We start from the raw sequence: 27,569 nt of genomic DNA, 5'->3' as shown, positions 1-27,569 counted from the left end.
TGTGGAAGAAAATAAGAATTTTGATAAGATTTTTCTGATATGATCGAAGTTTTAGGAAAAGGTGATAAAGGTGAACGCGGTGCTTTTGGATATAAAGGTGAAATTGGTAATAAAGGTGAAAAAGGTGAGAAAGGAAATACAGGAGCACCCGGTATCCCTGGTATTAACGGCGCTCGTGGTCCTCAAGGAGATAAAGGTGAACCCGGGAAAGACGGATCTTCCGGAACACCTGGTATTCCCGGTGCTAAAGGTGATCGTGGAGAGAAAGGCCCACCAGGAGTAACTGCGTTTGCTGGTGCTGTAGATTATGTGACTATCAAGGGAGAAAAAGGTGCAGAAGGCAAAAGAGGGAGAAGGGGTCGTCCTGGTGCTCCTGGACCTATGGGACCACCCGGAAAACCAGGAAGTATAAGTGACATTGGACTCCAAGGATGGCCGGTAAGTCTTTGATTTAAGGGATTGTAAAGATAATTTCAAATATTCCAGCTGTTGACCAATCAATTTTGTTTATTTTGTAAATTATTTTCAACACATCCTTCATGCGATAAATTATGGAGCCCATACGAGTGTATAGTCTTTATAATCGGGTTACTAAGATAGTCATTATCTGACTAGGTTAACATTTTTAGCACAAGACATAAGTTCATGATACCAGAGATGTGAGTTACAATGATGCATTTACCGGATAAGGACTATCTGAGTGTACGTCTATGCATTATATTTTATTTAACAATTGGTTAATCTGCGCCATTTTTTATGATTTAAAAAGCAAAGCCTTACCCTAGTAACATTGGTTTTAGATACGATTCTTTGACTAGATAGTTGGCAAAACCTTGAAAACAGAATTTTCCAATTCTCAAACCCGATAGTTAATCAAGATTATTCGTCAAGTCTAGTGATAGACGAACAAAATTTTGAAACAGAATCTTGAGCAATATTTGGTCCTGTTTAGTGACAAGTCAGTAGTTAGAATTCGTCCAGATTGTTGATAAAACAGCTTGATTTAGACTTGTGCGAAAAATGAAAAAGACTAACAGTGCGCATCATTATACTGAGATGAGAATGAGAGTTCTTGCCTTCACAACTGAATCTCAAAAAGTGATGATGGGGAGTCCCACCGTTTCTAACCATTTTCTGAACGATTCTGGCTCTAGTCTTACCTAAGAATCTTTGTGAAATATCTAGATAATTCTTCGGTGATTCTTAATGAATGATTTGTCTTAAGTTTATTGTCCAAGAACTGTAAAAATTTTTATACAGATACTTCATCACGATTTTTAAACCAGATTTGAACCAAATTGCTATTAGAGTTATTTCATTGAGTTAGTTTAATCAATTTTGTGAAAAAAAATTTGTTTATACGAGAGTTTTAATAGTTTCTAATAACTTAAAATTCTATTGAAATTTTTGTTTTATTTTAGTAAGTAACAGTATCCTTAGCTCATCCTTGCATCATTCTTAGCTCAACATACTATCTTCTAAGTTCTCATTTCCCCTTCCCAAGAGGGTACAAGCCTAATTTACATTGGAGTAATTCAAATTTAACTTAAAATACGCGAAAAACTCCTTAAACTCTTTTGGAACCATCACGAAAATTATAACTTATTTTAGTTTTTGAATAGATGAAACAAAAGTCTCTGATCATTCGAAATAGAAAAAATTTATCTTCTAAATTACTTTTGACTATTCTAAAAATAATGGGGGCAAATAATTTTTTTGTCATATCAACCGTGGAAGTTGAATTTTTGAGTAACCTGCAGAGAGCACAAAGAAAACGATTTCTGGCAATCTATAGTTTAGTTAATTTATCTCGCGCTAGTATCGAAAAGTAACATCTCTCTTTCTATCTGTCTCTACTTTCCTGTATGACTACTAAAATGAGCTACAGATGATTCGAATTATCTTTTAATTCACCAAAACTCCGCTAGGTAGAGTAAAAATCGCAAAAAAAAATCTTTGCGACAATTGAATCTTGCAAAAGACTTGAACACATTGTAATGGGTCTGAATGTTTACCAGTACAAGCGGCCCCAAAAATTAATTGAAATAATTTAATAAATTAAATAAATGGACAAATACAAATTAAAATTAATTAAGGGCACCACCAAGATCTTTATCACGGTTCTTGGAACCTGAAAAGCTATGAGAGGTTACCGCCAGGGCAAAGAGAGTGGAGAATAGGCTGTTAACAATATGCAATTTATTTAACAATGCGGAGAATTATTTTACTACGAGACGAACGATATTTACAACAATATACCTTCAAATACAATTATCCGATGACTAGCTGGGATTTTCTAACAAACGGTCTGCTAAGACCTGCAAACAACAAGTTGAGCTTTTTCTGACCAACAGTTTCCCACACCTATCCTAAAACTAACTTGAATCTGTAAGTTCACTGGACTACCAAAAACCAAAATCTTTCTATGATTTCTACATACTTCATATCTTAAAATAAATAATAGTTAATAGTAAAATCTTAAAATAAGTAATATATTGTGACGTTATTTAAACGACCGGGGTCTATTTAAAATGAACGTCACTAGCGCCTACAGATTCTTGTAGTTTTAAGCGGATATTTCAAGGCCAAATACCATAGAAAATATAATTTTAAAGATTAAAGAAAATTGTTTGGTGAATTAAGTGAGTGTTGATGCCGAGTAACGAAGGTTATAGTTTTAGAGTGAATTTAGAGAATTAATGTAACAGTTGAGATTTTAGAATTTTTAAGAGTAGCGTCAGTTTTAGAGTCAAATTGAGAAAAATATTAAGGTCAAGTCATTTAAGGGTTTAATTGAGTTATTTTGAGTTTTGTGTTTCGGATTTTGAGTTTTGAGTTTTTAGTTTTGTTTCGGATTTTGAATTTTGAGTTTCGACTTCTGAATTTTTAGTTTTGGGTTTTGAGGTTGCAGAGGACGTGGGTAAGTCAGCGTTACCGTGGAGTGGGACTATAAGTCACCCGGCTTCGTTTGACGTTAGACACCAGTCTAACCCTTTGAGACTTCCAGGTGGAATGCCTAAGTCTGGTTGAGATGCCAGCGCTCCGACATAAAGGGACATGACGAAAGCATACGGGATCAGTTTGAGTTTTCGGTTACGTTTTAGCTAGTATTGATAATTTCTAGCGAATAAAAATTATCCACTTTTGTTTAATGTTACGTTTACGTTTTGAGTTTTTGAGTTTCGATCCCAGCCGTAGTCAGTTCCTGGAGAGCATCCACCGAAGGAATATCCGTACTCAGAGCCTCAAGTATTTGATTAAAGATTCAAAATATTTGGGAATTAATTAATTATAGAGATTTTAGTTGTGAGTGAGTCACGTTAAACAGTCGAGTTTTGGACTTCGTAGAGTACAGTCGTGTTTGAGACTTGCCGCTGGTCACTCCAGGTGATCGAACGTGCGTAGAGTTTTCAGTTCCAGGTTAAGGTTTCAGTCTTTTGCATTTTATTTTTGGCTCCACATAAAAATACAGAGTTACAAAGTTGTTAAAAATAAAATAAAAAGGTTACTCAGCATCGACATTGTTTCAAAAAGGTATGAGATCGCTTTATTTATTGTAATTTGAGCGTTAATAATTGAGTTCTTGATCATAAGATATTAGATAGCCGATTCTCCAGAATACTTTTATGTTGTAAATAATCTAGAGTACGTTGACAGATTTGTTTGAGAATATTGTTCAAGTTGTTTAGATTCATTTATTTATTTGAGATTGTTATTTTAAGATTTATTTAGTTTATTTGTTAATTTTATAAGAGTAAATTCCTGTACGTAAATGCCTCACGGAGAATGGTCACGCCGATCGGGTCGCTCGGTACAAGAAGGTCGTCGTCGCTTGGCCTAGCCATTTTACTTATCGTTGTCGACAATCGGCGTCGAAACTCCAGCCGAACCGCGAGCGGAGGTAGTGCGAAACGTGAGACCAGTAGTGCGAATAACGGATGACGAGATATTAATTGGGCCCCGCGTAAGAGTAGTTCGAACCACCCAGGAAAACTCGCCTAAATCACCCACGAGCCGAAGTCCACCAGGTCAGTCCATCTTCGTCAGCAACAACCGTCCTGCCTATTGGACAGACATCACCAGTGCTTGGAAGCTGGTCCCAATCGAAGTTCCAGAGGTTCACCCTCCAGGGGGCGTTATTCCAATCTAAATGGTTAGAAACCCAGGGGGTTATATGAGCAGATTAATCGGGCCCATAATAGTAAGGCCCATAATAGTCCATAATGGAATAATAAGAAAGTAAGCTCATCTGTCACGACACACCGGGAGTCGATCGACTACCCAAAGTGTCAAAACCTGGTATTCTATAATTTAAAATCTCAATGAATTTATCTACGTAATTTTGAGAACGTAACATACTTTATGCATGAAAAAATACAAGAAAAGTATTTAATCATGTTATATAGATTTTTTTTTCATATTTGTGATTGCAATTTTCTCGATTTTTTTGGTTTTTTAAGATTTTTTTTTAATTTTAAAATGTTAACGGGGCAAGAAACCTTCAGATTCAAAGTTAGCGGAACAAAATACATGAAAATCATACTCAACTTGAGTCTAAAAAAATTTATGTTTCAAAAACTTTAATTTTTCGTGATTTACTGCCAATTTTTTGGATTTTTCGTTTTTTTTTTTTTCAAATTTGGACGGCTCACCGGGCCAATTAACTTTTAGATTTAGATTCAGTTTTTTGAAATACACAAAAACCATACGTGATCCGGGTCCACAAAAATTTTTTTATAGCTGTGACTGCAGTTTTTTGCAAGTTTTGGCTTTTTTTTTGAGGTTTTTTGCATTTTACTCAAAACTAGAGGGTGACCGGACCAAACAGCCTTGAAATTCGGATTCAGCAGGTCGAAAAACATGTCGGTAGGTACGTCCGGTCCAAAGTACATTCTACTTTTTTTTTTTTGTGTGCCGGTGTATAATTAATGATTTATATGACAATGGATAATAAAATTAATTTATTTCACAGTTTAACTCAAAAATTCCGTACCGCCTTAAATTAAAATCTCTATATTGTAACGGGTAACTTTTGAGTGTTTTTAAATAACTAAAACAATGAATGATACTGCGACACAAACGCCCCCGTTGCTCGAATCTGAAGCTCGCCGAAGTCCAGGGTCAAAACGGGGATTAGTACCAATATACAAACCAAAAAAAATAAAAGCCAAAACAAACTCAATTAATTGTAAATAGCATAATATATACTAAATCTAAAGAAGTAAACTCGAAAAATCAAACAGGTTATGATAACGACAAAATAGTAATTTATTTATCAAAATCAGTTAAATAAGTCAAAGAAAAGTGTACAAATAAACAAACGTGATACACTTTTAGGTTATATCAAACCCCCCCCCAAAAAAAACTAAATCAAAACAATGAACAATTTTCAGTAATAAATCTTTCGTCGGTAAACGCACGCGTACCTTTCGTCGGTAACGAAGATCCGATTAAAACTGGTCTGTACAAAACAAACTTCTCACACACTCTCACTCTCATGGGCGTCAAAATCGCGAACTAAAACTCCAAAAGCTGGTTCCCTGCTTCCCAAGAGACTAGCCGTCATCCCTGGGCCTACACTTCTACCCCGAGAGCGAATTGAGAATGTCCTCTTCGCCCCCACTTACACGGTGTATGATCACCTACTGGAGTTTTGACAGGTCAAAAATCCAGGGAAGTCAAATCTTGTTCAGAGTCAAAAGGTACTTACCAATGTTCAAGACGAACCGAGGTAAGTCCCTTCAGATGTTATTGATAGAAGAATATTCACCACAATAACACTCTGTCACAAGACTTATTTTTCTGATCGCCAATTTTCGCTTTTAACAGTTTTTCAAAAAGTCACTTACAGCGGACCAGAATAATCGTTTTTGCCCTCTACACGTTGTTTACAAACTATTAATTTAATTGGCAATTCCCTCATTATCTATCCCTTCGCTGTGTCAAATTCTCAATTTTAATTTTCGATAGAAATTTGAGTTATTATTTTAATCGGTCTTCTTTCATTCCCTAACCATTCCTTGCTTTTCCATACTAAAAATCACTCAGGACTTAGAATATTTTTGTTCACTTAAGTTATTTCTTACATTACGAATTTTTCTTCAACCTAAGCAATATTAAAATTATAAACAAACAGTAACAATTTTAGTGGCCATAAGCTTTACCTTATAATAAAGAAAAATATTTTATCACAACTATAGAATTAATTACATCAGTCATGGAAAAATTATAAATCAAACAAACAAAATATAACAAAATTAAATAATAATATTCCAATAAATACTAATTATGGTATGAAATTTCTTGGTTAAATAATATGAACTAAGTCCAATAACAAGTAATAATAACTCGATAAATAATAAACAAAATAACACTCGTTCGTAATAGTAGTAGTAGAAGTAATAATTTGATAAATAGTCGTCGTAAACAAAATAATACTTTTATAACTGAACGCTGCATGATTTTCATGAGAATAAAATTAATATTTATAGTTACTAATTATTAACCCGTCTAGATATTCAACATTGGTAACTCAACTATTAAACATTAATTATTTTAAACAAACGATATTAACTAACAAAATAATTTTAGATATTTTTATAATCAAATCTAAGTCATTTAGTAATATTTTCACAAGTCTTTGGTGAATAATACTTTTAATATCGTAAATTATCGTTATTAAATATTTAGAATAATAATACTGCGCTCATAAACAACAATTTAAATAAAGAAAAACGGATTATTTACAACTTTTAATTAATAATTTCTCGAGAAAATACGCCCGTCGTCGTATCAGGCGAACATGAATGATGAAAAGTAAGAAGCCACCGTCGTTTCCCTCTTTTTCCCTTCTTCCGCGCCCTACTCCTCAGCTGTCCTGTACTAGCCATCGGCCCTCTCTCTCCGACTTAGTCCCATTTCCCTACTCTAGACCCCTTTTTCCCGATATCTGGGTCATAATATCTCAAAAAGTATCATTCTTAACGATTTAGTGCTGGGGACCTTTTTTGTAGGGAATTTATTTCCTAAAAGTCTGTCGTTTGCATTTTATCTGTAGCTCATGTTGTTTACGAGATAGTTACAAAAAAACGCGAATTTTATGAAAAAATTAGCTTTAGTATAATATGTCATTGCGTCCATTCTTTATATAATAACGCAGAATATTTAAAGTCGATCCAGGTGTACGATCGCTACAGTGTTCCCCGCTTCCAGACCTTGGCGGGAATCACCAATTTATAATCGGGTTTTCCTTGGGGTTTTACGGGAACTTACTGCTTCCAAAAATTTTCAATTATACTTCGGTATCTTCCCGATTTTTGGTTTCTGGTCGCAATAAAATTAGGGCGCCAGGAATTACTAAACCAGTGAAAACGTAATCAGATAATTTTTATTCGCTAGGAATTATCAAACTAGCCAAACTCAAACTAAAACTTAAATATAAACGTACACGTAACCAAAACTTAAACGAAATTAGATAATTTTTATTCGCCAGAAATGATCAAAGTAGCCAAAACGTATACTTAATCGGAAACACAAAAACTTGATAAAATATAGACCAAATAACCAACAACCGGAAAGACAACGGAATACCTCGGGGTTGCTCAGTGTGCTGGTTTGTGGAGAGAGGGTATTCGAGTAGAGAGTGGATCCATGATTGCAATGACTTTATTCGCAACACCAAAAATTTATGCTCAACAAAATCCTTATTTATTTAACCAAAACTTTAACCTAAATAACAAACTTGAACATAGCTGCGACAAAATTATCGGAACGATATAACTAACAATAGGAAACGCTATAGTCATGTTACAGACTCTTACTCTTATAAAATTAAACAAATAAACTAAATAAATCTTAAAATAACAATCTCAAATAAATAAAATGAACCTAAACAACTTGAACAATATTCTTAAATAAATCTGTCAACGTACTCTAGATTATTTCCAACATAAAAGTATCCTGTAGAATCGGCTATCTAATGTCTCATAACCAAGAACTCGATTATTAACGCTCAAATTACAGTAAATAAAGCGATCTCATACCTTTTTGAAACAATGTCGATGCTGAGTAACTTTTGATTTTATTTCTAACAACTTTATAAATCTGTAATTTTATCTGGAGCCAATAATAAAATGCAAAAGACTGAAACCTTAACCTGGAACTGCAAACTCTACGCACGTCCGATCACCTGAACTGACCAGCGGCAACTCTCAAACGCGACTGTACTCTACGAAGTCCAAAACTCGACTGTTTAACGTGACTCTCTCACAACTAAAATTTCTATAATTAATTAATTCCCAAATATTTTGAATCTTTAATCAAATACTTGAGGCTCTGAGTACGGATATTCCTTCGGTGGATGCTCTCCAGGAACTGACTACGGCTGGGATCGAAACTCAAAAACTCAAAACGTAAACGTAACATTAAACAAAAGTGGATAATTTTTATTCGCTAGAAATTATCAATACTAGCTAAAACGTAACCGAAAACTCAAACTGATCCCGTATGCTTTCGTCATGTCCCTTTATGTCGGAGCGCTGGCATCTCAACCAGACTTAGGCATTCCACCTGGAAGTCTCAAAGGGTTAGACTGGTGTCTAACGTCAAACGAAGCCGGGTGACTTATAGTCCCACTCCACGGTAACGCTGACTTACCCACGTCCTCTGCAACCTCAAAACCCAAAACTAAAAATTCAGAAGTCGAAACTCAAAATTCAAAATCCGAAACAAAACTAAAAACTCAAAATTCGAAACCCAAAACTCAAAACTCAAAATAACTCAATAAAACCCTTTAATGACTTGACCTTGATATTTTTCACAACTTGACTCTAAAACTGACTCTACTGTTAAAAATTCTAAAATCTCAACTGTAACATCAATTCTCTAAATTCACTCTAAAACTATATCTTCGTTACTCGGCATCAACACTCACTTAATTCACAAAACAATTTTCTTTAATCTTTAAAATTATATTTTCTATGGTATTTGACCTTGAAATATCCGCTTAAAACTACAAAAATTCGTTGGCGCTAGTGACGTTCATTTTAAATAGACCCCCGTCGTTAAAATAACGTCACAATATATATTTAAAAACAATTCGCAGGAAAGTGGACATAAGATGTATTATGATTAACATCTTATGTCCACTTTTCTGCGAATTGTTTTTAAATTAGCTTTAGTGGCCCGTACTACCCCGCAGATGTAAGTTATGACTTTGTCGTAAGGAAGACTTTTGTAGAGCGTTCAAATCTAAGAAATACCTGTCCAGGTCCTAGATAATACCATTAAATGCCGCTGAATTATAAAATTCAAAAGAAAAAAAATCAAGTTATGCGTGTATTTTAAATGGGAAATCATTACACGCATTGGTCGAGGACAATATTAATATTAAGGGCCCAAACTTTCAGGGAATTTTCTTTTTTTGTACTCCCAACAAATTTTCACTATGGGAACGAAAAAAAAAAGTCCAAAAAAAAGCACCCTTATATATACAGGGTGTCTCAGAAGTCGTGAGCCACCGGACAGGGTGTGGTAGAAAATTGGATTCTGAATAGAAAAGTCCTTTACCATTTTTCGATCAGACCCATAGAAAAATTACTACAAATTTATGAAAATAGACCAATGAGGAGCGCGGTTTAGCGGCAGAACGGTAAGCGCAAGAGCGAGCGAGTGAAAGCGCGACAGGCAATGAGTGCGCGCTCGCTTGCACACGTGTGATATCATTGCTCAGTTATAGCGGGATGCCCGCATGCAATAATAATGATCAATGATACTCCTGTAAATAAAAAAAAATTAATATTAGAAAAATCATCCCATAGACAGCCCCATAAAATAAAAAATGTGCGATTTTTTGATAATTGAAACTCAAATTTTCGGTGTCACCGAAAAATGAAAAAAAAAAAAAAGCCAACAGTCATATTCAATGATACCCCTGTAATTAAAAAAAAAAAAAAGAAAAGTTATAAAAGTACCCCATACACTCTGAGATACAGCCCCATAAAGCCAAAAATTTGCGATTATTTAATGATGAAATTCAAATGATCAGTGTGCACTTGAAGTTAAAAAAAAAAGCAATAAAAATAATCAGTGACACTACTGTAGACCAAAAAAATTGAAAAAAAATAAAAAACTACCCCATAGACAGGGAGATACAGCCCCGTAAAGCCGAAAATTCGCGATTATTAAATAATGAAATTCAAATGATCAGAGTGCACTTGAAGTGAAAAAGAAAAAGCAATAAAAATAATCAGTGACACTATAGTAGGTGAAGAAAATTTTTAAAAATAAAAAACTACCCCATAGACAGGGAGATACAGTCCCATAAAGCCAAAAATTGTGCGATATTTCAATAATTAAAATAGAAATTTTCGACGACTACTCAAAATTTCAAATAAAAATCTAGGACTAATAGTTAACTATACCCATAACAATCAGAAAAAAATTAAAAATTACAAAAACCACCCCATAGACACTAAGATACAGCCTAATAAAGCCGACTATTTCGGGATTATTTAACATAAAAATTAAAATATTCACAGTGCATTCGAAATAGAAAAAAAATACCAATCAAAATTATCAGTGGTACTTTTGACCATCAGACAAATTTAAAAAATTGTAAAAACACCCCATAGATATCGAAATATGACTTGATAACGCACAAAAATCGGGATTGCTTAGAAATTAAAATTCAAATTATTGGTGCCCATTGAAAATCAACAAAAGAAACCTTTTGTACTTATCGATTAAACTCCTGTGTATCGAAAAAAATTATTATTTAAAAAACCACCCCGCAAACTCAGAATTATGATCCCATTAAGCTGAAAATTTCTGATTTTTAGTAATTAAAATGCTACTTCTCGGTGTCCGTTGAAAATAAATGAAAAGTATGAAAACTCATTTTCAGATATACTCTTGTAAGCAAAAAAAAATAAGATTTGAAAAAACACCATACACTCGCGATTTGTCGATTTTTATTTGACGTAAATTGAAATTCTCGGTGTCCACTTAAAATAACAGAATTACAATAATCTTCCTATCTAATGTAACCTCGGTCATACACAAAGATATCAAAATTATGGAATCCACCCTATAAACACCGAGATACACCCCCATAAACTGGCGATAAGTCGATGTTTAATTTACTTTCAATGAAATTCTCGGTGTCCACTGAAAATAACAAAAAGAAAATAATCCTTCTATTCAATTTAACGTCAGTCATACATAAAAATATCAAAATTATGGAGTCCACCCCATAGACACTGAGATGCGCCCCCATAAAGCCGCGATTTGTCAATTTTTCATTTATTTAATTTGAAATTTTCGGTATCCACTGAAAATAAGCCAAAGAAAACTATCCCACTTTCCAGTTCAATCTTTGTCATGAATTAAAAAAAGAAAATTTCGGAATCCACCCTATAAACATGAGGAGACAACCCTATAAAGCCGCGATTTTTCGATTTTCCATTGATTTAAATGGAAATTCTCGGTGTCCACTGAAAATAACTTAAAAAAAATTATCGTACTTTCCAATGTAACCTTTGTAAAGAATTGAAAAATCAAAATTTAAGAATCCACCTCATAGACACTGAGATACACCCCCATAAAGCTGCGATTTCTCCATTATTTGTGAAGTTAAGTTGAAATTCTCGGTGTCAACTCGGAATAACTCAAAGAAAATTATCTTTCTTTCCAGTTTAACCTTTTTTATGAATTAAAAAATCAAAATTTTGGAATCCACCCCATAAACACCGAGAGGCAACCCCACAATGCCACAATTGTTCGATTTTTTATTGATTTAAATTGAAATTCTCGGTGTCTACTCAAAATAAGTAAAAGAAAATTATTGTACTTTTTAATGTTATCTCTGTTATAAAATAATAAATCAAAATTTTAGAATCCACCCCACAGACACCGAGATACATCCCCATACAGTCGCTATTTGTCGATTTTTAATTGACTTAAATTGAAATTCTCGGTGTCCACTTAAAATAAAGAGCATAAACTCATTCCACTTTCCAATTTACTCTTTTTAATAAATGAAAATATCAAAATTCAAGAATTCACCCCATAGACCCCAAGATACGCCTCCATAAAGCCGCGATTTATCGATTTTTTGTGGATTGATATCGAAATTTTCGGTGTCATATGAAAATTTGAATTTTAATTATTGAAAAATCGCGAATTGTTGGCTTTATTTGGATGTTTGTTAGTGTCTATGCGGTGGATTTTCAAGAGTTAAGTTCTTTTATGTTTTTAAGGGTGTAATTTAAAAGTACAATAGGTTTCTCTTGTTGTTGTTAAATGGACACCAAGAATTTCAATTTCAATTACTAACAAATCACAAATTAGCGGATTTATGGGGTCCTATCTCGCCGTTAATGGGGTGTTTTTTTCAAATCTTATTTTTTTTTTGCTTACAAGAGTATATCTGAAAATGAGTTTTCATACTTTTCATTTATTTTCAACGGACACCGAGAAGTAGCATTTTAATTACTAAAAATCAGAAATTTTCAGCTTAATGGGATCATAATTCTGAGTTTGCGGGGTGGTTTTTTAAATAATAATTTTTTTCGATACACAGGAGTTTAATCGATAAGTACAAAAGGTTTCTTTTGTTGATTTTCAATGGGCACCAATAATTTGAATTTTAATTTCTAAGCAATCCCGATTTTTGTGCGTTATCAAGTCATATTTCGATATCTATGGGGTGTTTTTACAATTTTTAAATTTGTCTGATGGTCAAAAGTACCACTGATAATTTTGATTGGTATTTTTTTCTATTTCGAATGCACTGTGAATATTTTAATTTTTATGTTAAATAATCCCGAAATAGTCGGCTTTATTAGGCTGTATCTTAGTGTCTATGGGGTGGTTTTTGTAATTTTTAATTTTTTCTGATTGTTATGGGTATAGTTAACTATTAGTCCTAGATTTTTATTTGAAATTTTGAGTAGTCGTCGAAAATTTCTATTTTAATTATTGAAATATCGCACAATTTTTGGCTTTATGGGACTGTATCTCCCTGTCTATGGGGTAGTTTTTATTTTTAAAAATTTTCTTCACCTACTATAGTGTCACTGATTATTTTTATTGCTTTTTTTTTTTTCACTTCAAGTGCACTCTGATCATTTGAATTTCATTATTTAATAATCGCGAATTTTCGGCTTTACGGGGCTGTATCTCCCTGTCTATGGGGTAGTTTTTTTTTTTTTTCAATTTTTTTGGTCTACAGTAGTGTCACTGATTATTTTTATTGCTTTTTTTTTTTTAACTTCAAGTGCACACTGATCATTTGAATTTCATCATTAAATAATCGCAAATTTTTGGCTTTATGGGGCTGTATCTCAGAGTGTATGGGGTACTTTTATAACTTTTCTTTTTTTTTTTTTTAATTACAGGGGTATCATTGAATATGACTGTTGGCTTTTTTTTTTTTTTTCATTTTTCGGTGACACCGAAAATTTGAGTTTTAATTATCAAAAAATCGCACATTTTTTTATTTTATGGGGCTGTCTATGGGATGATTTTTCTAATATTAATTTTTTTATTTACAGGAGTATCATTGATCATTATTATTGCATGCGGGCATCCCGCTATAACTGAGCAATGATATCACACGTGTGCAAGCGAGCGCGCACTCATTGCCTGTCGCGCTTCCACTCGCTCGCTCTTGCGCTTACCGTTCTGCCGCTAAACCGCGCTCCTCATTGGTCTATTTTCATAAATTTGTAGTAATTTTTCTATGGGTCTGATCGAAAAATGGTAAAGGACTTTTCTATTCAGAATCCAATTTTCTACCACACCCTGTCCGGTGGCTCACGACTTCTGAGACACCCTGTATATATATATATATATATATATATATATATATATATATATATATATATATATATATATATATATATATATATATATATATAGAATTAGAAAATTACTCCAAATTTCATTCAATTCACTAATAACTTCATTCAAGCACCGTCGGATGGTTAGTTTAAGTCCACGATGTTTAAGCATAAAGACATTCATAACATCGCGATATGTAGGTAATTTTTTTATATTAAACTTAATCATTTCAAAACCAAGTAAATAGTTGTAGGCTTTACTTCTAATTTGTTCTCTCAATTTCTAACTTATTAAAGAAATAACTGTTAAAAGGTACAAATCCAACAATACAAAATGTAGATAGAACACCTCTGTTTTCAATAACGGCTCTCAAACGTTCAGCCATGTTTATGCAGACGGTAATTTGAGGCTGCGGAATGGTATTCCAAATGTGCTGAAGCGCGCGCTCCAAAGCAGCTAAGTTCTGCAAATTTGGATACTCTCTGCGCAACCGACGGCCCATTATGTCCCAAACGTGCTCTATGGGGTTGAGATCTGGACTCATTGCTGGGTGTCGCAACAATGTGATGTCATGCCGCTCAAAGAAGCGCCGGGTAATGTTGGCTGTGTGGACGTGCATTATCTTGCATCAATATGAACGACCTCAGATGTTGTCGTCTGCGCAGAACAATGGGCCTTAAAATTTGGTCGATGTAACGTCTAGCTGTCAAATTTTCGCGTACAATTACCAAAGGTATTCTCCAATTTCGTGAAACGCCGCCCCACACCATAACTGATCCACCGCCGTAGGCAACGACTGGATGGACAAAGTTCTGGCGAAAACGTTCTCCACGACGGCGCCAAACGAGAGGACGTCGATCGTTGCCATACAGATTAAAACGAGACTCATCAGTGAATAAAACATTTGTCCATTCCCTCAAGTTCCAATTTCGATGATCGTAAGCATACGCTAAACGAGCTCGACGATGTCTTGCTGTCAACAGGGGTACACGATTAGGATGTCGTGCGTGTAACCCAGTTTCACGAAGACGGTTGATGATTGTTCGAGAGCAAATGTTTCGCACTTGATGCCGTCGTCGCTGTTGCTGTTGTTGTTGCTGTTGTTTGCGATTGGGGAAGTTTCGAGCGACAATATTCGCATTGACGAAAGGTTGTCGTCGAACTTCTCTAACAATTGTTCGATCATCGCGGGCATTAGTGACTCGATGGCGACCTTGTCCGGGGCGACGATGATATTGAATCGTCTCTTGGTATCTGGTATAAGCTCGAGATACGACAGATTGACTTACACCCATCCGGATAGCAACTGCATGTTGAGTGTAACCTTCGTCGATAAGAGTCACTAACCGAGCGACTTCCACCTCCGATAAATGTCGTCTAACCATGATTAAGAATCAAAAGTCAGAAATTTTCAATTTTGACCAAAAAATTAAAAAAATTTTTTTAGCGCAGAGGGATTAGTTTTGAAAAAACTGTTGAATGAAGCGATTTGCTAAGGATTCACAAAAAGAAAAGAAAAAAAAACTCCGAAAAGCGTATGAAAAAATCGAAATTCGATTGGGGGTATTAACTTTTTTTATTAATTTAATTAAAAGGAGATCAGTAGAATCAAGGAATGCAGCGGTGGAAAGGTGATAAAAATGATTGGGCGATGGTTTTTTGAGTTTCCTTAACTTGTTAAAAAAAAAATTTTTCCAAAAAAACTTTTTTTTTTAAATTTTTTTCGAAAAATTTTTTTTTTTGAAAATTTTTTTTTTTTTGAAAATTTAAGCACTTTTTGGAACGAAAATGTGGAAAAAGCTCGAAAAAACCATTTTTTTCCTCATTTTTAAAAATTATGAGCTTTTCAGAGCAAAAAACGTGATCCTTTAATTTTTTCAAAAATTCGATCAAGTGAAACAAAAAAACGGCTGGCTGGATTAATTTGATTCTTTGTAGGGTTTTTGTAGACATATTGAACTGTAAAAGGCATACTTAACATTAGTGGTTTCCTCAATATTTTCGATCCAGCGTTTGATTTTCCAAAAAACCACTAAAAGCCCTTTTTTTGTTGCATTTTCAAATTCATGTGACGGAAAGAAAAAATTTTTTTCGAAAAACAATGGACAGTCATTAAGGGAATTCATTCAAGTTCTTGAAACCCACCTTTAACTTTCTGTGCGATCATTGGTTGCTGAGATATCGATAATCAAAGACAAAAAGATCCTTTTCTATTTGAAGACCGATATCTCAGCGAGGAGTGGACGTATCAGGGTGTTTAAAAAAAGAAATTAAAGCTAAATGAACAAAGTATCCGATCCTTATGGTGGTTAAGCTAAAAAAATTTTTTCCACGCCCGTAGACCAAAAAAAAAACTAAAAAAATTTTGAGAATTTTTTTGTTGCTGGTTTTTCTACGATTACTCAGAAACCGCGGAGGCTACAAAATTTTGAAGTTATGATCCAAAAACTAGACACTTGGAGCTACAATTTCCTTTTTTTTTATTTCCTGTACGACCATTTCTCTCAAAGTTACGGCCTGTTGAAAACTACCGAAAAATTTGGAATTTTTTTTTGATCCCTTAATTTTTTCCAGTAGTGTATATATATATATATACAGGGTGATTCAGAATGACCTTCACAGCGGAAAACTGTAGACAGAGGAGACGATTCTAAGAATAAAGTTCCTGAGTCACTTTTCGATATTTTCAATAGTTTTTGAGTTATTCAAAATGTAAATTGACCAATCACAGACAAGCTTTAGGAATTAAAAAAAATAGAAAAGAATAATAAATAAGTTTAGCAACACTGACGACTTCAAGTTAAACGATATTTATTTAATTTGAAAAGTTCGATTTCTTACAGAACAGAAACAAAACACGCAATTACAACCTAGAACGTATTTGTATATTTACTAGTCATTAATTAGTTATTTAATTGTCAATTTAAAAAAGTTGTAATTTGTAACTCCATTTTAGAGGAAACTTGTAGCTTTGCACCGAGAGGTGCTTGTAACTTTTTTCAGGATAAATTTAGGATAAAATGTCATGAGTAGGGCCGATAATTTAGTTTTTTTAAAAGAGAGCGACAGAAGATAGGCGTAACCAAGCGTTCTGATTGGTCGTAATAAATAAATTATTTTTTGTTTATCGCTATTGAGTGGATACAGCAGCTTCAATAAAAAATAAAATTTAGATTGCTAATCCAACATGAAAATATGAAAAATATGTCAAAAGAAACAGGTTCGGTTGCAGATGTGAATGTGCTTGTAAACAAATACACGTCTGTGCTGCTCAGATAAATAAAAAGAATTTGAAGCACAGTGTTTTAACTAAAATGTTTAATGAAATAAATTAAAAGTGAACAGTGATAAGCTGGCGATTTCGCTGGAGATCGCGTGAAGGAATTGCTCCCGGTCTCACTAGTAATTTTGCTGGCGATCGCACTGACGGTCTTTTTAAAGGTCTCGCTGGAGGTCACGCTAAATATCTTGCTGACGGTCCCGCTGGAGATCACGCTGATAGTTTTTCTAGAGGTCTCGCTGTCGGTATCACTGGAGGTCGATTTGCTGGGAGTTATGCGAATGGTATGGCTGCCGGTCTCGCTGGTAATTTTGCTAGCGATCACAGTGACGGTTTCGCTCGAGACAACGCTGACGGTCTTTCTGGAGGTCTCACTGGAGATCACGCTGATAGTCTCGCTGATGGTTTCGCTGGAAGGTCATTTCGCTAGAAGTTGTGCTAATCGTATTGCTGCCAGTCTCGCTGGTAATTTTGGTAGCGATCACGGTGATGGTATCGCTGGAGATTACGCTGACAGTCGTTCTGAGAGTCCTGCTGGAGTTCACGCTGACGATCTTTCTGGTGATCACGCTGACTGTATTTCTGAAGGTCTCACTGGAGATCACGCTGACGGTCTCTCTAGAGGTTTCACAGGAGATCACGCTGACGATCTCGCTGGAGATCACGCTGACGGTCTTTCTGAAAGTCTCGCTGGCCATCACGCTGATGATCTTTCTTGAGGTCTCGCTGGAGATCACGCTGATGATCTGTTTCGAGGTCTCGCTAGTGATTACGCTGACGGTTTTTCTGGGAGTCTCGCTGGAGGTCAGGCTGATGATCTCGCTGGAGATCATGCTGACGATCTTTCTGGAGGTCTCGCTGATGATCACGCTGACTGTATTTCTGAAGGTCTCGCTGGAGATCACGCTGACGTTCTCTCTAGAGGTTTCACAGGAGATCACGCTGACGATCTTGCTGGAGATCACGCTGACGATCTTGCTGGAGATCACGCAGACGATCTTGCTGGAGATCACGCTGACGATCTTTCTGGTGATCACGCTGACGGTCTCTCTAGAGGTTTCACAGGAGATCATGCTGACGATCTCGCTGGTGATTACGCTGACAGTTTTTCTGGGAGTCTCGCTGAAGATCAGGCTGACGATTTTTCTGGAGGTCACGCTGATGATCACGCTGGCGGTATTGCTGGTGATTCTTATGATTACTGTAATATGGTAAGCAAACTAACCCGCATAACGTTTAGAGAGATGAACATCAAAAGTGTCAGTAAATAACCATTCGCAGTTAGTAGTTAAATAAGTATTTAGGTTAGTAGTTAAATAAGTATTCAAGTTAGTAATTAAATAAGTATTCAAGTTAATAGTTCAGTTAGTATACAAAAATACTAATAATAATAATAATTTATAATAATAATAGATTCACATTCATTAACTTTTACAAAATCTCAAATTTATTAACAAAAGTTACATTAATTTATGATTTTTAGAATGCTTCAAATTATATAAAAATGAGGTCACACATTTATTAAATTGATCCGTCGTTAATTGATGCTCTGTATCTGAGTTCTGCAGGGTAAATTCTGAAACAAAATGGGGAATTCGATTATTTAATTATTTTTTGCATACCTATATTAACACTAAATCAATAGTTTTCTGAAAAAAATCAAAATTTACTTTCAACAGCACTCAAAATTCCAAATAACAGCGGATTTAATTTAATCTCTGGGAGTGTCAAACGTTTCAGTTGTTCTCTACCGATAATACTGAGTAACAACCGTCGAGTCATCTCTTTTGGTTTATTTATGAACCGTAAGACATCTTTCTTTTTGTGATACTCAATAAGGACGGTACTCCCTTCCATCAATGCAACCATGGCTCGGTTTCCAGTAGATATTGAAGTTGAAGGAACAGCAAAATCACCATTAACAGGAGCAGCTGCAGCAACACTCAAAGTTGTCAATGTGCTTGACTTCGTTGTCAGGTCCATAGCAGAAACCACACCAATATCCGGAGTTGTAGACGTGCTTCGAGTAGTTGTCAGGTCAAGAGCAGATACTGTTGCAATATCCAGAATAGGTAAAGGAGTTAAGGTAGCTGTGAGGTCAACAGTAGCAGCCACAGGAATATGCGGAGTGGTAGACGCGCTTGGAGTAGTTGACAGATCCAGAGCAAAAACTGCTGCAGTATCCGGAGTGATAAACGCGCTTGGAGGAGTTGTTGGATCCATGGAAAGAATCACTGCGGCAACCTCAGTAGTAAAGGAAGATGGAGTAACTGTTAGATTTTCAGCAGCATCCGCATCAACATCCAAAGCAGTAACCGCGCTTAAAGTAGTTGGATCCATAGAAAAAACACCTACAACATCCAGAGCAGTAAAAGAAGTTGGAGCAGCTGGTAGGTTGACAGCAGCATCCGAAGCAGAATCCAGAGTACTTGGCGCATTTGGATCCATAGTAGGAATAACTATCACATCCGGAGTAGTAGAAGCAACTGCAATAGCTGTTCGCTCAACAATTTCAGCCGTAGCGACGGAATCAAATTGAAAATGATTCGAACTGTGACCTAAAGAATTGTCCACAGCACCATTTCCATCTTGAGAACTAGTAGAGCATTGAATGCAGGCGTCAGTCATCAAACGATCATTTACGTAATCCGTAATGACTCCACACGTATTGACTATAAGACGTTGCAGCCAAACAATATCTTCTGTAAATCAACAACGAAATTCATATGAATAATCTATGATTATCAAATGATGACAATTATCGTTTAAAACTTACCGCTTTCTGCAATTAGAAAAGCCGTCACGTTTTGTCGGCCCCATCTAACAGTCACTCGATTGAATTCGAAACGCTTATTAATCAAAGTCGTTTGAATAACACTTGTTGCATTTTCCTTTGGCCAGAAAATTAAGGCATACATTGTGAGGAATTGGAAAATTACGAGAACTATTTAATATATTTCAAATACTCAGAGCAATTACTAGCGTATTTATTTGAAGAAACAAAAGACAATAACTCGTGACAGACTGCTAAATAACGCGAACTTTGCCGTTGATAAATTATTATAAAAAATTTTCTTTTCTCAAAAATCTTTTTTTGATTAGAGATTGATTTTTTACGAAATTTGAAGAAAAAAGTTCAAAAAAATAATTTTAGAAACAAAAAATTTTCTAAAAAAAAAAGTTATTTTTCTTATTTAAATTTCTTAAAAAAATCAATCTCTCTGATTTGAAAAATAAACTTTTTTTGAAAAATAAAAATTTTTTTCATTGAAAAAATGAACAAGGATCAAAAAATTGCTCATAATGGTGATTTTTGCGAAAACAAAGAATTTAAAGCTTTGGGACACTATGAAAACAAAAATCACAGCACTTTGAATTTTTCAGAAATCTTTGGGGACACTAAGGTTGGAAAATTACTGATGATATCCTCCGTTCATCCGTTTACCCCAAGTTATTCAAATATCCTTAATTATGCGAATTTTTTTCTTTTTTTCAGTTAAAGTTTTCAACTCAAATCAATTTTTTTGACAAAAGCCATCCACGATATCTTATAGGTACTATCGTGAAGTTTTCAAACCCCTTCATTGATTTTCTATGCGATCATTAATGGCTGCTGATATTCCTTTTGATAAGTTAAACTTTATCAAATTTGTGAACTTTCTGGCAACTCACATGAAGAGAAAAATGCCCGACCCATCGACATTGCGAAACACTTACACTGACTTAGTGCATGAAAAAAAATTGCAACAAGTTCGGGACGAAGTAGGTGACCGTCAGCGACGAGAGAGATCGTCAGCGTGACCTCCAGCGAGACCTTCAGAAATACAGTCAGCATGATCACCAGAAAGACCGTCAGCGTGATCTCCAGCGAGATCGTCAGCGTGATCTCCTGTGAAACCTCTAGAGAGACCGTCAGCGTGATCTCCAGTGAGACCTTCAGAAATACAGTCAGCGTGATCACCAGTGAGATCATCAGCCTGATCTCCAGCGAGACTCCCAGAAAAACCGTCAGCATAAGCACCAGCGAGACCTCGAAACAGATCATCAGCGTGATCTCCAGCGAGACCTCCAGAAAGACCGTCAGCGTTATCTCGAGCGAAACCATCACTGTGATCGCTAGCAAAATTACCAGCGAGACCGGCAGCCATACCATTAGCACAACCCCCAGCAAAATGACCTCCAGTGATACCGACAGCGAGACCTCTAGAAAAACTATCAGCGTGATCTCCAGCGAGACCGTCAGCAAGATTTCTAGCGTGACCTCCAGCGAGACCTCAAGAACGATCGTCAGCGTGATGGCCAGCGAGACCTCCAGAAAGATCGTCAGCATGATCTCCAGCGAGATCGTCAACCTGATCTCCAGCGAGACCTCCAGAAAGTCGGTGTAATTACCAGCGAGACCTCCAGAAAGATCGATTTAAGATCTAGTTTACCTAAATGATACGAAATGAAGTGAAAGTTCATAAATTATCGAGAGAATTTATTATAAAAAAGGCCAGCGAGATGTCCGGCGAAACAGCCAGCGAATGTCGAGACAGCCAGTGAGACGTCTGGCAAGACACCTAGTGAGATGTTCACTTCTGAGAAATTCACAATTAATGAATTAAATTCTCGATGTAGCCACCATTTTGGTCGACGCAAGTTTGATCGTGGTGGCCAGTTGAGAATTCCTCCTCGACCAATGTATCGATTAGGGAAATGGGCCCAAAGCCAGGCTTGCGCTGCTCCAGATGTATGGGCAGGTGCGCCGTCTTGCTGAAACCACATTTCATTAAATTGCTGCTGGGTAATCCCTGATCGCAGACACAGACGACGTAAACAACGGTCCAAAAAGTCAGTGTACACGTTTTGATCCAGGTTTTCTTGAAATTGAAAAGGTCCAACCTGTTTATTTGAATTAAAAAGGAAAAAATTAGAAACGAAAAGGTTATTTTAGATAAAAGACTATAAAAATAGATGAACCTAAAATGGACATACCAAACATGGAGTTCCAATGTATAGCCCCGCCCACATGTTCATTGAGAACCGACGTTGGTGACCTCTTTCAATTATCCGATGAGGATTTTCTCGAGCGTACCAATGGAAATTTTTGGAGTTCCAGTGACCTCCGCGCTGGAAAGTGCACTCTTCAGTCCACAGAATTTTGTGCAGGATTTCTGGATCCGCAGCGTACATATCCAGAAGCTATTGACAAAATTGCAGGCGAACAGGGTAATCCCCTGGTTCGAGTGCATTTACCTTAGTGTAATGATACGCGTGAAGTTTTTCAGTGTTTAACGTACGCTGAACTGTACTGTACGATAAGCTACTGCGTGCCACTACACCTCGAATACCGATCTCAGGATTCGCTTCGACGAGATCGATGATTCGATCCTCATTTCGAGGATTTCGAACTTGCCTTGCTGCTCCATTTAGTCGGTGGTTTGGTAAAGCGCTGCCTGTTTCGCAGAGGCGCGCAAAAGCTCCAAGTATAACATGAGCACTCGGACGGCGAGCATTCGGATATCACGCACAGTATTGACGGACAGCTTCATTGGCGTTACAATTAGCCCGGCCGTAAAATAAAATCATATTGGCGTATTCTTGCGGCGTGTAATCTGCCATGATTTTTTTACAAGTAAAAAAAAACAGGACCACAGTACAGATATACGACTGACTAAATGACAACAATGGGACAGAAACGACGAAACGATTTAAATTAAACGATGTAAACAGTTTTAAACTTCGACAAAAATAATGTTTATCGGAAATGACAGGATAGTAATAATATATTAAACTCATCTGAATACAGCTACTGACATAAAGAATTGAACAAAAAAAAAACAACAAGTTCTGCTGCTCTGTTATTATCACAGTAATAATTAATTTAAAGAAAACCTACTCTTTGCATCCGCACTAAAGACAAAAAAAATCAGTAGAGTTCTAGGCCGAAAAACATTTAAAAATCCTGAAATATCGTAAAAACATTATATTTTTAGCCAAAATCAAAACGCGATATCCGTAAAAGTGTGCAGAACGTGTTGGTTATTTTTTCTAGTCTTGCGTAGGTATATTGAATAATGGGCTGTACAGAAACAGAAATTTTCAGGTGATCTACTCAGCAAGATGTCCGCCGAGATGTTCAGTGAAACACTCAGCGAGATGTCCGGCGAGACGTCCAGCGAGACGTCCCGCGAGACGTCGCTAAAAAATCATTATAAAAACTTATTGTAATTATTATAACACTTACATTCTGTCTTCAGACTTCATCTGGAGCAGTCAGTCCGAGGACTTAGCAGAGGAGCAATCTCTGCTGGTCCGAGGCTGAACCTGCCAATTCCTTTTTAATAAACCTATTTAATTGTTAATCAATTAAAATGGATACTTATTAAAACCTTCACCCAGGGTTGAGAGAGCTTATCAGCGTTCGACCCTGGTTCCTTTACCAAGAGCGCTAGCCAGCGTTCGGGTATTCTATCCAAAAAATATCCTAACTATTATCCCCAGGGTGAGAGCGCTTATTAGCTGTTCTCACCCTGGTGAAATCGCCCAGTGCGCTAGCCAGCGTTCAGGCACTCTACACATTACCTACCTGTAGGCAGGTAAAACAAAAGTAAAATATTAAAATATATATTTTATAAATAAAAATAGAATCATTAAATTATATATAAAAAGTACTTCGCGGATAAATCAGTGATATGACCCACCAGGAGACTATCGACTTCCTAACGAGGTCAAAATCTGGACATTTAAATAAATTATTTAAATTTAAAAATTAATTACACCCAAAATTTGGGAACGTAACACCGAGCAAGCAAAATCAGAGATTTTTCAATAATAATTTTATGTATTGTCTATATCTATATTTTTGTCTGTTTGAAATTGTTTTTATTTCAGTAAGACAACTTTATTAGTTTAAAATTTTTTTTTAATCTTAGTTGAAGTTTATATATTTAAAAATACGTAATTTATTTTGTCAATTCTCCGGAAGTTATATTTTTAATAATTGCATCATCTTGAATCGATAATGTTTTCTGTGAAAAGGAAACGATAAAAAAAAATATACAAATACGTTCTAGGTTGTAATTGCGTGTTTTGTTTCTTTTCTGTAAGAAATCGAACTTTTCAAATTAAATAAATATCGTTTAACTTGAAGTCGTCAGTGTTGCTAAACTTATTTATTATTCTTTTCTATTTTTTTTAATTCCTAAAGCTTGTCTGTGATTGGTCAATTTACATTTTGAATAACTCAAAAACTATTGAGAATATCGAAAAGTGACTCAGGAACTTTATTCTTAGAATCGTTTCCTCTGTCTACAGTTTTCCGCTGTGAAGGTAATTCTGAATCACCCTGTATATTAGGGCGACCCAAAAAAAAGGATTATTTTTTTTTTCATGTCTCGTGTGAAAATATGTTAGTTTACTATGTTTTAAGAGTCCCCTCCAAAGGACAGCTCAAAAAAAAATTTTTTAAAGGTCGGTCACAATTTTTTTAAATTTCCTAAATCCTCAAAAATCGATTTTTTTTTTTTTCAAATGCTTTTTCTCGTAATTTTATTTCTTTTTACATGAAAAATTATGAAGATCCTGAAAATTTCAAGTCAAAATTTTAATATTTAGAGGTCGCTCCAATTTTTTTAAGTTTTCAAATCGAGTACTTTATATCTGTTTGAGCAACTTCTTAACATGAATATTAACGAACTTAATATTTTTTTCCTTAAATTTCACATGCTAAAGAATGAAATTAAAGCACGAGAAACAAAAAAAAAAAATTAACGAACAATTCTCACTATTTTTGAATAATTGTAAAAAATTGATAATTTTTTAATTTGTGTAAATTAATTCATTTTACAAAAAGTAAAGCTTTATTAAGTAATTAATGTTTTTATTACTTTATTTAACATTTTTATAATTTTTAAATACAACAATAGTCAATTATAAACATTATTTAGAACAACAATATTCTTTAACTTTCTTAACTAAAGTATTTTTTTTTATATACTAATTAACACTTAACAAAACTCAACTTCAGCTTACAACTTATCAATGTTTAATTAAATTAAAAACAGGATCAACAATTTACTTCAACAAGGTTTCAGTAATAATGGCTATATTAAGTGTAGTTAATTTTAGTTAGCACTTTTATCAAAATGTGTCATCAAATTTGCTTTTGTAGCGTTTGAAAACATTTTTCTATTAGCTTCAATCACTTGCAACAAGTATTGTTTTTGAGTCTCGTCAGTTACAGTGTCATGATATGATTGCATCAGGGCAATTCCACGTTCTGCTGAGTCATTTACAACCTCTAGCGCTTGAACAATTTTCAGCCCTTCTAAATAAGAAATCTGATTTCCTGGAGCGAGGATGTAGAGCTAAAAATGATTCGTCTAGTTTCAAAGATTTGAAAAAAAATCTAGTATTCTCCGTAACAAAATCATCAATATCTTTGTCGACTATATTATTCGGATCAATAGTTACTCGGTTTTCTATTGTTTTCATTGATGATTTTTTGTTTAAAGCTGAAACCATTTTTATTTTAGATGTAACTGAGATTTGGTCATCGAAGAACGATAGTCCAACCAAATGCTCATTCAAATACCACAGATGTCGAGAGAATACTTTCAATGCAGCAGCTGCTGTAGATTTATCTTCATTTTTATAATTTACTAAATCTTTTAGCATTTGTAAATCATTCTGTGGTGCCGATATGGAGTAAGAAGAAAGGAACCAAGCTTTTAAATAAATTTTGGTAACAAAATCATTGAATTTCCGAAGACCTGATAGTTCTGTGGCCGTCAACTTAAATTGGTTGCGAAAAAAATATATCTTTAAGCAATAAATAATTTTTGCCATCCATCGTGCTCTGTGGTATGCTCCCGGAATATTAATACGTATCGTTCGATCATTATGATCGGTGGTTTTTCCAAGGTATAGCAAAGCTAAATTTAAGAATTCTTTATAGTCATCGCGAGGCTGTTTCGTTTTTAGCTGATTAATTATAAACAAAGCAGTATCAGATTCATTATCGACTTCCCGACAAACAAAATTCATTGGATCCAAATTTTTCCATTCTTTCTTGAAATGTTCGAACAGTTTTATATTTGGACCTCTGACTATTGGTTCTAGCAGTGATCCAAATGTCGCAGTCAAAATTAACTCCAAAATGTGATGTCTGCAAGCAAGATGAAGCAGTTTTTTCCCAAGTTTTTTCTCCAACAAAGTACAAGCTCCAGCTTTATTACCAGTATTACTTGCAGTTGTATCGAATCCCATCGACGTTATATTATTTTCAAGATTCCACTCGTTAATTAATTGGTAAACACCATTTGACTGACTTGAGCCTGTTGATTGTTGAATTATCAGAACACCAAGCATTTTTGAAACTCCTTGACCAGATACTACCACTGCTAAACGATCTTCTGACTCAGTAGACTTATAAGCTTTAAAAATTTTCGTATCCCAGTGTACCGTAAGAGGGACTTTTGGACAAAAAGATGATTTTATAATTAATGCTTCCTCAGCTCGGTGTTTTTGTCGCGTGCGTCTAATAGTTTCTTTGCTTACCGTGACATCTGAGACCTTACGATTTAACGTTGCTGAAAAGGCAGACATCAAAAGTAAACCGTTTCGATTAGATGTTTTAGTACGATCCACCATTGATGAGAGCATTGGAGAAATCTTATATTTAGGCTTCTTTCTAGGAGGAGAAGCATAAAGTTCGTGAGAAGACGTGCTCGAGAGAGATAAATTACTTTTTTGAGATAAAGGTTTATTTAATTCATCGTCTTTTAAACTCACTGCAGTTGACGTAGAATCAGCCGAATTGTGAGCTTCGTCATAAGGCAATGAGCATTTTAGAGAAATATCAAATAGTGAATCAAGTGACTTTGAAAATTTGTTTTCATTCTGCTGTTGGGTTTCAGATAACCTCTGCCGATTTTTTTTCAAGCTCTTCCAAAATGTAAATAACTGATTCACTTTTTCTTTAACATGATATTCTTTGATAACGTTGTAATTATTCCAGATATTTAAAACTGCCTTTGATGTTCTATTTAAACTTTCGTTTACTGTTTCTTGGTGCTCATAATGATAATATAAAAAATAACTTAAGACTGAACGTTTTGTTGGCAGTTGAGAGCAACGAAATTGAGTGACATATTTTCATAGCAACCATTCACCTCGTTGCGAACATTCTGATCGTAATCCTTGTCGTGAGCTCATTTTACAACTATAAAAAAAAGTTTACTAATTATTATTATTAACATTGATTTCTATCAATAAGTAGAATGGATCAATTAAAATAAAACTCAATTATTGACAGTACTTTTAAGCATACACAAAGTAACATTATGAAAAAAATTTAGGTTAGAAAAATGTTTAGTTACAAAAAATATTTTTAAAGTAAATAAAATAGTTACCTTTCATAGTAATTAAAAAGACAATGATATAACTATATATTTGACATTAA

General features: G+C 34.9%; 1 protein-coding gene across 15 annotated transcripts in view; it reads left to right on the top strand.

Moving 5' to 3' along the window:
- Mp (collagen XV/XVIII-type protein multiplexin) overlaps positions 1-27,569 on the top strand; it is a 622,917-nt gene that overhangs the window by 322,038 nt on the left and 273,310 nt on the right. For all 15 annotated transcript variants that reach the window (XR_012479230.1, XM_074243321.1, XM_074243325.1 and 12 more), the window contains one exon: positions 56-438. Coding sequence is in view for 14 of the 15 variants with exons in the window: in XM_074243321.1 (XP_074099422.1) it covers positions 56-438 (383 nt within the window). In the remaining variant the exon portion in view is untranslated. The remainder of the gene's footprint in view (positions 1-55; positions 439-27,569) is intronic.

The sequence above is a fragment of the Cotesia typhae genome, unplaced genomic scaffold (assembly GCF_013202065.1).
Source record: "Cotesia typhae breed Kobodo isofemale line unplaced genomic scaffold, CoteBio_Ctyphae contig_4, whole genome shotgun sequence".
Classification (NCBI taxonomy): Eukaryota; Metazoa; Arthropoda; class Insecta; order Hymenoptera; family Braconidae; genus Cotesia; species Cotesia typhae.
The sequence above is the reverse complement of the archived record's forward strand: the minus strand, read 5'-3'. Positions and strand labels throughout refer to the sequence as shown.